Source organism: Lepisosteus oculatus, chromosome 6, assembly GCF_040954835.1.
Source record: "Lepisosteus oculatus isolate fLepOcu1 chromosome 6, fLepOcu1.hap2, whole genome shotgun sequence".
Lineage (NCBI taxonomy): Eukaryota > Metazoa > Chordata > Actinopteri > Semionotiformes > Lepisosteidae > Lepisosteus > Lepisosteus oculatus.
The window spans coordinates 59,574,115-59,586,477 of record NC_090701.1 but is presented as its reverse complement, the minus strand read 5'-3'; the positions used below and the strand labels follow the sequence as shown (position 1 = coordinate 59,586,477).

General features: G+C 37.0%; 1 protein-coding gene and 1 long non-coding RNA gene across 3 annotated transcripts in view; both read left to right on the top strand.

Moving 5' to 3' along the window:
• Positions 1–5,735, top strand: part of LOC102685332 (histamine H3 receptor) — a 38,270-nt gene extending 32,535 nt beyond the window's left edge. The window contains exon 3 of the mRNA XM_006634047.3: positions 2,212–5,735. Within this exon, the coding sequence (XP_006634110.2) occupies positions 2,212–3,057 (846 nt within the window). The 3' untranslated portion in view covers positions 3,058–5,735. The remainder of the gene's footprint in view (positions 1–2,211) is intronic.
• Positions 5,736–8,974: 3,239 nt separating this feature from the next.
• LOC107078150 (uncharacterized) overlaps positions 8,975–12,363 on the top strand; it is an 89,916-nt gene continuing 86,527 nt past the window's right edge. For both annotated transcript variants that reach the window (XR_001479139.2, XR_011189963.1), the window contains exon 1: positions 8,975–9,583. This is a non-coding gene — a long non-coding RNA (uncharacterized lncRNA). The remainder of the gene's footprint in view (positions 9,584–12,363) is intronic.

Sequence of the window (12,363 nt, the reverse complement as noted above, 5' to 3'; positions counted from 1 at the left end):
TTCTTTGACCCTTTACTTACTGTTTTTTATGTTATACTGTATTTCATGATCTATTTGTTATTAGCAGCTAGAAAATGTGAAAATGACGTTTGTCTTGAGTAACATCACCCAGACACGGGTTAACACCTTCCTCTTATTCCCTTTCATATTTGCCTATTTAAACCTTAGACAAGTCTTGTGTTGGATCTGATCTCAGTGGGTCTTTAGACAGACTCAACAGACAATAACTACATCAAGATTGCTGAGCAGTCCTAAGCACTCGCTTTAACCATATATGGCAGTTACTTTTAGTGTACATTTTCACAGTGACCCTTTATTTTACCTGGTAACACGGCTACATGGGTACTGTTGCCTTGGCAACCTTGGCTCCTGCTTCCCATTATTCCAGAGCTGTGCAAACGTAGATAATTTCTAAGAACATTTGTTAAATAAACAACTTAAAATACTGATACGCACAGCTACTGTATAACAAAAGGTAAAACTCGACTCACCATCTTTGTTTGCACAAAATATTAATCCCAGTCAAACACACATAAAACTCTATAGAAAACTTGAGATGCATAGTCCTGAACTTCTTCCTCTTCTTTCCTGGCTCTTCAGAATGCTCTTTATTTACTAATGCTATAATCTTCACCATTGCTCTGTTAACTTTGTTTCTATGATTTCAAGTATATCATAACTGAGTACTTATGCAAATCCTTCTATTTCATGCATATTGTCACCAATACACCTTACATTTAGATACTTGCTAAGCACTTAATTATATTTTCCTGAGAAATTAGTTTTTCCCCTTGAGTCTTCTTTTTTAATTTAGTCTCTATGTTTTTCTGTTGTAGTTTTTCTCTGAATTCAATTCTCCCCCTTCCATCTTGGTCTAAGTGTTATTTTGGGATTTTTCCTGTAGACCCCTGCCCCAAGACAGTGTTACCACTGTAGACCCCCCCCCCACACACACACACACACACACACACACACACTTTCACTCTCCCTTCCCTCTCTAAAACACATGGAGACTGACGAGCGCCTTGTATAGTGCTAGTACATGCTATGTTTCAAAACAACCTCAGTGAGTAGTAATTTCTGCATGGATTACAGGCAATAAAACTCTCTCTCATTAGAAACCTGCCTCGTTAGGTTTAGGTTTAGATCCATACTGGTTAATCCAAACTGCAGTTTTTCCTTCTTCTTCAGCCATTCTATTATAGATCTGTTGTAGATCAGCTTGTATGTTTAGGATCATTGACTTGCTGCTGTCGTGGCCCACTTCTGGCTGAGCAGCAGCTCATGAATGAATGGCCTGACACCCTCCTCCTGGAGTTCCTGACACAACGCCAGATTCATGGTTCCCTCAGTGATGGCAAGCAAAGCAGCCCCAAACCATGATACTCCCCAACTAGTTGATCTTGGCAGGAAGATCACCGTGGTCTCGAATAATTTATTTTTGTTAATTTTCTGTCTGACAGTGCATGTATAGAGCCCAAAATGTTTAAATATAGTCTGTAACCCTCTCTAAATAAAAAAAGTAAGATCATTTTGTACCTCTCTTCTGTTTATTTGCACAGTTTATTTTCAGGTGTGGTGTGTAGCTGTTTGCTTACAGTGAAACAGCTGCTTTTAAATAAATATATTTTATTTATCTCTAGGCTCTCCCTGTGGAGTTCCTCTGAAAACTGTTTTGGTCATGATGTGACATGTTCTCACTAACCTTTATGGTGAAGACCAAATTTAACAAAATTTAAAACCATTATATGGAACAAGGCTACCCAAACACAGTCCTTGTTTATCAAATTGTTTTACTAGCTGATTCTAATTACCCCATTAATTGTAAACCATGTGTTGACTTTAGTATTTCACATTTATTCTTAATTATTCATTTTTTCTACTTTATAGACCATTGAGTCTCAAAAAATGTACAAATCATTTTATTATTTATTTTTATTATTTTAGAAAAAAAATCATTTAAACAAGGGTGTCATGGTAAAACATTGTTATTCCTATAATGATATTGGCCATTCAAATAATTTTATCTCTGCACTGTATTGTGGGGCACAGATGCTGGTGACAATTTCTTTCTGAGAAATCAAGGGAAACAAAATTCATAAATCTTTGCTGATTATATTTTCTGATTTTATCAAAATTATTTTCAAAATAGCACAGACAAAAGAAATGCTGATCTTTTTTTTTGGTTCATTTTTCTTTTTTAACTTTCAGGTTACTTACAGAGCCCAGCAAAACATGACCAAGCATGCCATTGGCAAGATGATTGCAGTGTGGGTACTGGCATTCCTTTTGTATGGCCCAGCCATCATCTTCTGGGAGTTTGTGGTGGGGAACAGCATAGTTCCCGATGATGAGTGCTTTGCAGAGTTCTATTACACCTGGTATTTTCTACTTTGTGCTTCAACTTTCGAGTTCTTTTCTCCATTTATCTCTGTGGCCTATTTCAACTTGAGCATCTACCTAAATATACAAAAACGGAACAGGAGCAGAATCAACCAGATGAAGGAAAGGAACAGTCATCTGCCTGCCAGGAGAGCTGAAGAGCAGTTGACTTCGGTGTTCTTTGTGAAAACCCGTAAAACGTCTTCAGGTGATCGAGCGGTCAGGACGGAGGTGATCGAAGATGATGCATCACCTTCCTCCAGCTGCCCAAGCAACGCTTCCCTTGTGTTAAAAAAGAAGGCGACAACCAGCAACCTGACATGCATGAATGTCAATCCCTCCTCATCTGAGAGGAGACTGGACAACAAAATCACTCAGCATTCCCGGCTCTCTAGAGATAAGAAAATTGCCAAGTCACTGGCTATCATCGTGTGCATTTTTGGGATCTGCTGGGCACCTTATACGCTGTTGATGATCATCAGAGCAGCCTGCAGTGGCAGCTGTGTTGAGCACCACTGGTATGAAATCACATTTTGGCTCCTATGGTTAAATTCTGCTATTAACCCATTTTTGTATCCTCTCTGCCACAGCAGTTTTAGAAGAGCCTTTGCTAGGATACTGTGCCCAAAAAGAATGTCAATACAGCCTGAGACTGAGACTAATTCTTGCCAGTGATGGTAAACCATGTGGGATATCAAAGCAGTCTGGTAACGAAATGCTTGTCAAATATAGAAAATCTTTTTTCTATGGATGTTCCAAGTGAGAAATGTAGCCGATTTGGACCTTGGACCAACAGCATTGCATTTTGAGGAACTGAAGCAGAGAAAAAAATACTAGGTGAAAGGTTATTTATAGTTTTTTCACAGTTTGCATATTGCTTTGCAGTGTGTCTACTGTATATGTATTAAAATAATTGTACTGTATGTTGTCTGTATGTTTGGAAAAGAAATGCTTTATCTTTTATTTAAAGGTTTACATAGAAGAGCTGTTGACTTTTGTGGAATCACTTGAAACAATGGCAGTATTTGTTTCAGTTTTCTTATCTTTTTGACCACATTGTCTTTCAATGTACTGTATTTCAGATAAGAATGAAAGAAGAAAATACAGTGACTTTTATTATATTTGCATGCTTGATTGTGAAATGATGTAAATATATTTAATGTTTTTATGCATTGGTTTATTTTTTATTTGCATTTTATAAGAACAGGAAACATGCGAGATAATAAGAATGTTTAATATGGATAACTTCATTTGCCGTGTTCTGTTTTTGTTTGTTTTTTAAATAACCACGTATGGTAAATAAATCTGTCTCTGTTCTCAAAGAAGAAAGGCAACAGAAACGCAACTCATCCTGAAGTTCACCAAGTTCACTAAGTTCACACCTTCCCCCTTCTCTCAATAACAGACATGTTTTCGTGTAATCTTCTCTATTCTCATGCAGGTTTTGACTTCACACCTTTCCCACCCCTCTCCACTTTGCACTTCCTGAGTGGCCTCTCCCCTCTCCCTCTTCCTCCACTTTTCCAACTTCTCCTGTGCTATATAATCTTTGCTGTCTGCCCTGTCTTTTTCACACCCAAAGAAGGTTCTCTCTTCTCTTTTCATCATGGAATAAACCTATTACTAGTTATTTTGCAGTGTACGTACAGTATGCTGATGCAGCTACCCACCTGAACCACTGCTAACTAAAGTGTACAACTTTAAATAAATCTGGGCCTGCAGGCAAACGTGGCCTTCCCTTATGATAAACTGGGTACAAAGGTGTACAGAATAATAATAACCATCACAGTAATTTAGGAAAATGTGAAACAGCTGAAGTACAGTTAAAGGGTCAAGAACGTGACCAATCAGCCTCATCCAGGTACAGTACATTGCAGGCAGTGTAACTGTACATGTTAAACATTGTGACTCCCAAGTAGTGCCAGAGAGACAGTATCTGTAGCCCATGAGTTTGGACAATTAACGAAAACATATCTGGAAAAACCCTGCTTTAGTTACCACAATTGCAGTGTTCAATATGAACAATTACGCTATGGTTAATTTCGTATTTCATCTTAAGTATACAAAGTATACAGGGAGCTTAGGTTGTGGGGTCACAGGGTTAGAGATCTCATCTTGTTTGTTGCATTACATTTATGTTTAAATTTGCTGAAGTTTATTTTTCATGTCCCCTGCACCTGGAGAAGACAATCTTAGACTTAAAGCTCTCAGTTCTTGGAGGCTTTAGAGACATCTTTCAGTTACCACCTGATGAAGACCAGGACAGAAATCTGATATGACTTCTTATTCATTTAATCCTTTCACAGTTAAAGGTCTGAGGTGGAATGAAAGCCAAAAAAAAGAGCACCTGAGGACCAGAGTTGCCTAACCCTGACTTACACTTATTTAAAGAAACAGCTCTATCTGAGTAATGAACAAGACCAGTAGGCATTAAAGCTCTTCAAGTGTCACATTGCTTTCTGGTTTTCATTAATGACTTAATTGAGCCACTTAGGTGAATAAGAAGCCTATTCAGTTGCTTTCCAGGTCTCAGTTAGGTGCTGATTGAAAAGTGCTTCAATGCAGGACCCCAGCACCCAAGGTGCTGTCTAGCCCTGTTCTGGACAGTCGTACTCAACCCCAGTCTTGGAGAGCAGCAGTGCCTAGCTGTTAATGAACTAACTGATCTAATCATAAGCCTAACTGGAACCATGCAACTGTCTTCAAAGGGCTTTGGCTGTTCAGGAATTAAAGCATGGGTCTCAAACTCAGTCTCTCCTGGGCCTTGTGTTATTTTCTAAATTGGACATATAGAGGATTTTTATTAAGGTCCTTACAATTGATTGCACAATACGTTCACTTCATTAAAAGTACATTTTCCTACACATTACCTTGGATTATAATAATACATCTTATTAAATAATTAGACCTTGAATGTAACTGGCAACATGGCTGGAACAACAATGAGTAGACTGAGTTCCCTGATTTTAAGAGACCCAGAAAACCTGCTGAACCTGCTGAACCTCTGTCAGGCTAGGGCTGGAGTTGTGCACTTATAGTATGATCTAATATGAGCCTGGTTAAGCAACAAAAGACACCATGGAGCCTTGATATAGGAAGCTCTATGCTGGATATAAATGCAAATACAATTAACTCTGTAATTATAATTAAACCAGGCGCCCATCATGGTGTTAGTGATTGAACAACAATCTCAGTCCTTTACTTGGTTAAAAATTACAGTGGAGTTATGGACAGCTACTGTGATGTGTATGTTTTTATTGTTAATGTATTTATTTTAACTCTAATTTGCTATGTAAGTATTGTGATGTGTCCATCTCATACCATGTAATATTACTCTGTAAAGCAAATTGAAAGCCTATCATGCAGAGGAAGTACATTAAATAAATCTGATGATAGAATAACTGTAATTTTTAAATCTTGCTAGTGGTTCTTTTCAATAGCAAGTGCAAGATCTACACTTACTTCAGATCAGTAAACCAGATCCACATTCGTCCAAAGGTAAGAAGGAAGTTGCCGAAGGTCTTCTTTTCACTCACTGCATGGAAGACAGATTTTATATCTTCATTCATGAAGATTTCAGTTTGTATCACAAGCTGAAAATAAGGCAATTCATAGCTATACACACGGAACAATGCCCATGAAAAATAGAAACGATTTTTAGATCAATAGTTTTGTGCAGGGAGATCCATTAATTCCATTTATGTCACCAATTTATTTTTCTAGTTAGGTTTAATTTCAAGGCCAATACATTCGTTTTAGTCTCTTTACTGCACGGATACTTAATAATTGAAAAGTCTACTTTCTGCAAACATTTAAATTGAGTATTTTCAGACTGAATAAAATTGTCTCTTTTCATGAAAAACTCTGAGCTCTGAAATAATTCTCAGATGAATGTCAGGTGATGTTTTGAATCATCAACGTTAAAGTGCAAAAGAATGTTAAAAAAATTAAAACCCACTCTGAGAGGTGTTTAATAAAACAAAATCCAATTTACATCTGAATTTTCACGGGCCGCTTACACATCGTACAAGTACCTGGAATTGCATATTTTTTAGGAAGAAAATACTCTCGATAAAAGATTAAAGATTATTTTTATTGAAGCATATTATAACTAAAAAAAAGAATAGCTTTTTTTTGGTCTACTGTCCCATGATATGGAATTGCAAACTATCTGTGAAATCTCTGAGAACTGCAGAGTCAGGCTGTCCCTCTCCAGCGCAGGGGCAGGACACGGGAAGCTCACTGCTGTCAGGGACATCACAGCCATAGGTGTAGGTAGGTGGCTCTTTGCATGAGCAAGAGATGCCCTGGCCAGTTTCATCTCACTCAATTTAAATTGATTCTTCATTTTTATTAACACAATCATGGATATCATCCTTCAGTGGAATACATATTGAGTATAGTGTATACTGGATATTGACATACTCTATATCATTTCTAGGAAATGACAGAGTTACTACTGTATAATTTATCTAGCATATGAAGGTTCTTTTAGGCGAGACAGTTGTTTGTGAAGATTTCTCTAGGTTTTCTTTGCAATTTATCTCTCTAGGAAGATTGCTCAGAATAACACCTCATCCCAATGTGGATTACTTTCACTATTAATGAGCTACTGCTCAAATAAAGGGAAGCTGTTTTGATATTACTTCCAATGTAATTCAAATAGCTTCAAAGACAACATTTTTAGATCTTACACATATTTTAAAGAAATCATACCTATCTGGCACTATGGATTAAAGTATGATAGGGTAAGAAAATATCAATGGTCGGAATTGTCAAAGAACTAAACATCATCTAACATTCAAATCAGCTGTCTTTCCCTAGCAATCAGTTAACTAAACAAAAGAAAGTAGACTGCTTAAATTAAATCTGATTTGCAAATCACAACATTTAGCCTTGAATTAAATAGTTTAAATTTTTTGTTATAATTACCCATAATTCATAATTTGGTCATAAATTTGTGACTCGGTTGAGAAACGTTGCTTCACTTTGATTTTTGTTTTTAATGTTCATAATGTAGTTAAGCAGTTCAAAAGGAAAGCTTATCTGCGGCGATCCAAAACATACTGACATTTAAAAGCCCCATAGAGAGAAGAACTTTTCTTAATTAGTATATTAGAAACAGCCTGAACGTTAACAAAAGAGCTTCGTTTCTACTGTTCAAAATTATTGGAATATTATTATTTCTCTTTTCAAAGTATTAGAACATTTTCAGCTTGACTGTTTTTTATAAATCTCTATTTACTGTATAATAATAATGGGAAGCTGGAGTTTGTATAAAAAATAATAATTTCTCAACCAGTTCCATTTGAACCATACAGGAGTGATGGTTCATTACTCTGTATAAATAATCAATCCCTTCTCTGTGCTGAAAAAATACAACAGATATAACTATTAAAGGTTTTAAATATGGAAAAACAATTAACTACATTTCTTTGCATGCGGGTGATAATCGACATTCTGTGATAGATCTTTCTACTTCATTAAAAGCTCTCCGTTGTCTTATACAGAACTTTCTTTAATTATGAAAACAAATTATTATCCAGAAGAAAATTTGGTATAAGAATAAAACAATAGCAGAATACAAAACTGCTTCAACTGCAATATACTGTACACACACACACCCATAGAATGTACACCAAGCATATGCAATATTATGCTAACATGCAGCACAGCAATATTACTCAAACACAATAATTTAATGGCTCAACAGACGAATTTAAGTTTGACAAAATTCTATTGGGAAACAAATTACGGGGATCAGTCCAAGTCGTTGTCTAACAGGAAAGTTTTAAACAGAGACAAAGAAAGGAAATACACTGGGGAAATCTGAAGGCCATAATAAAAAACTAAGAGATTCTTTGAGAGCACAAAAGAAACAGTCTTGAGACTCTGAGACACAGAGACTTTTTTTCTCTCTCTGGGGCCTGGATGGCGCACAGTGCACAGCTTGATAATTGGACGGACGCACAGCTTGGTAATTGTATTCCAAAACTGAGTTGGTTGTTCTTTGGTCAAAAGTTGTAACCAAACGTTATTGAATCTCACTCACTTGTTTCATGTTCATAGTTTTTGGTTTGGGGAATGTCAACAACCGAGAAGTTCAGATATAGATAGTAGAAATGCTCTGATGACACCCCAGGTAGGGTTAGGGTTAGCATTCACACACTACTTAGAAACTCAGTGGGGCCTGGTTGTCATGGTGCACCACGCGGCAGTTGAACTGAGTCAGTCGGATCATACAAGTACCCAAACATTATTGAAACTCATTCAAATGCAAGTGCTTCTATCCATGGTCTTGATTGTTTCCCACTTATTCCTTTTGGTTTGGGGAACATGTCAAAATCCTATGCCCAGAGAACTTCAGATAGAGTTCGCAGAAATGCTCAGTGGACACCCGTTGGGTAAGAATCAGCATTTACACACTACTTAGACAATTCTTAATCTCCGGGTTGGATTTTGGGGCCCAAGTCAGTTTTAGAATGAGTGGTTTCTTGATCCTAGCTGACATTGTTTTTTTCAGAAACTCTCTGAGGCCTGGGTGGCACATTGCACCATGTGATAGTTGAATCCCGAAACTGAGCCCATGGGATCAAAATTTATCACCAAGCATTATTGAATCTCATTTAATTACAAGAGATTTGTTCAGAGATCTTGATTGTGTCCCCCTCCTATCTTTAGTTTTGGTGAACGTTAATGTTAATGTTAAAATCCCATGCACAGGGAGACTAAGATACCTATCGCGAGACCACAGGGAGGGTTAGGGTTAGCATTCATGCACTACGTAGACAATTTCTAAGTCAGGTTAAGGATGAGTGGTTTTTTGCTCCTATCTGAATGTTTTTGAAACAAATTCTCTCTCTCACTCCTGCCCTCCTCCCCCGCACAGGCTCCGAATCAGCCCCACTGGTATTTGACAGGCAAACTGAGAGGAAAAAGAATCACGTGACTCTTGATTATCTCTGTCCAACCAGCCACCGAACCATCTTAACCTCAAGTAGCTGCCAGATTGAGTGAGACTACTGTATATAAACCAGAAGTCTGACCGAGATGCCCTCTGCAACACAAGACGTTTTGTATGAGCTCTCTGATTAATGAAACAATACAGTTGGACTTTTGTTGACACCGCTGATATCAATAGATATTCAGCATAGCATCTACAGCCTTGGGTGTGCAGACTTCCAATTCTCCACTCATATACGTAAGTATCAATCTTCAACTGTACCAGAGACTCTTTGCATGTTCACTGAAAAGTGAAATTGAATTGTTTCCTTTTCCTGTGTTATAGAACAATTTTGGCATGGAGCCAGCTGACAATTTTGTTTGGACAAGGTTGAAAACAGATACAGCATTCCACAACTCATCTTATTATAACAAGTGCTTGACCGACATCCACACATTCAATGTTCAGATTGTAACAGTTGAGAATTTAATTATTCCAAAGCAGTGTGTTTAATAAAGATTAATGACAGGAATTAAATCTTTAAAAAAATTAATAAAATATGATCTGTTATATAAGAGTTATAGTCTATGCATGTTTATCCTGTTGTCCTATCTATATTATTATAATTATATATTAACCTTTTATTGGTTTATTTTGCACTTTTGTTATTGTATTAATAGAAATTGTACAATGTGCATACTGTACATGACAATGTATTTCTATTTGTTATGATTGATTAGTAAACAATTTCTAATTGTTACAGTAAATAAAAACCTTCATTATTACACCCATATTAAGGATCTACTTGAGGATCACTTGAATGCTTCTTTATAGCATTTACACCACACCTAATGAATTGTTTGCAATAATTGCCTATAAATATATCCTTTTGTCACCAGGTTATTTAAAAAAATAGTTTGACAGCAATAGCTCATCTTGTGAACAACTTCTTATTCAATTTTATTCCATTCATTAATGAATTTGCATTTTCTAAGTGCGCTTAGAAAGAATCCCTAAACACTTTGCATATACAGTAGGAGGGGCCCACTTCATCGACGACTAATGTGCATCATCCACCTGGGTGATATGTGGCAATTATGTGTTAACAGCCCCAGAACACAAAAGGTCAGGTACCTGTAGAGAATTCAGAAATTACTTTACCTATAGAATTAAGCGGAAAGCTTAGGCAGGTGAGATTGTTCAAGCTATATTGATGTTTAACCAGGACATGTTAAAGCCCATAGTGGAAAAGGATCTTCATTAACCAACTAGTCAAGATCTTGGACTAACATCTCTCCAAAGGACAGTACCTTCTTCAGCACAGTGTCCCTAGTCTCTGTACTAAGGCATTGATTTACAATTGCTGGTCCAAAGGAAAGACTGATTATTAGTCCATCAACACCACTTACAGCAGCAATTAGGTCTCCCATTCCAGTACATGCGGGGCCCAGACTTGTTTAGCTTCTGAAATCTCATGAGGTCAGGCTCATCCTGTATATTGCCTGACATTACATAAATCTGAACACATTTAGCATTTAAAATATACCATTTTCATTTTAGTGCCAATTTCACTTTTATATAGTTTTTATTCACACAATGGCACCAGATCAAATATCATTACCTTTAGAGAGACCCTGGAGTTTTTGTTCAAATAAGCTCTAGTAATGCTGGTAATATGGTGATTCATTTCCTCAGATGTTGAGGAATTCAAGCACCATGGTTAATATAATATAAATCCAATCTTGTGCAATCACAGGTGAGGATGTCTATATAATTTCCTTTGCAATAACAGTGTTTCTCTTTTTCAATAGTAGTTGCTCCAAATATAATTGCAATATCATATTATATCTAGAAAGAAGATAACAGAAACAATGTTGCTAGGTTACCCATAACTTGAAAGTATTGTAATATCAATGCATTACAAACAGTACAAATTTTGCACAAATCATTTTTAAAGATTAAATAGAAGAAAAAATATATTTCACTGAGAAAGTAGGTGGACTACAGTTGTAATGACAGCATAGCTTCTTTGGAAGAATAATATAAAAACAGAGCTGAATCCTGACTCTTTGGCATAATTATTTGCTTTCATAATAATAATAATAATAATAATAATAATAATAATAATAATAATTTCAGACATTTGCCCTAGCCAGAAGCTATATCACCCTGCAGTTCTCAACTAGGAAAGGCCCCTGAAACAAAGTAGGGTTGAGCCTGGTCAGTACCTGGATGGGAGACCTCCTGGAAAGCTATGGCTGCTGCTGGAAGTGGTGTTAGTGGGGCCAGCAGAGGGTGCTCACCCTGTGGTATGTGTGGGTCCTAATGCCCCAGTATAGTGGCATTAAAACTATACTGTTGTGGGCGCCATCTTTCGGATGAGACATTAAACCGAGGTCCTGACTGTCGGTGGTCATTAAAGATCCTCGGGCATTTCTCGATAAGAGTAGGGAGTAATCCTGGTGTCTGGGCCAAATTTCCCACCTCGGCCTTTACCATGGCCTCCAAACAGTCCCCATGTATGACTGGCTTGCACTGGCCCTGTGATGGACTGGTGCCCTGTCCAGGGTGTACCCTGCCTTGCGCTTGTTGCTTGTCGGGTAGGCTCCAGCTTCCCGCCACACCGTATGGTATAAAGCGGTTTGGCAAATGACATGACATGATATTTCCTCCAATTCCTCTGACATTTCATAAGGATAAAAATGATCCTACAAGAGTTTATTTTAAAAGATTTAGAATGCAGCTCACATTTTCATTTCTTTTTGGATTATCCAAACAGGAAAATACATTCATTTTCAAGTTATATATAGATTAGTTATAAATATATATTTCAAACTAGTCCATAAATATAGTGATGGAAAAAAACGCAACATTTTCTGGAATGAGAATACTATAGTTATAGTAAATGTATTTTCACAAAAAGTTGTCAATTTGTTATAAGCCCTCTGACCACCAATACAGCTTGTGCAGTGAGGCATTGCAACTTGAAAGCTCATTAGGTGCACTTTTACCCAACAAGGTCCAGGTGGAACAGGTCC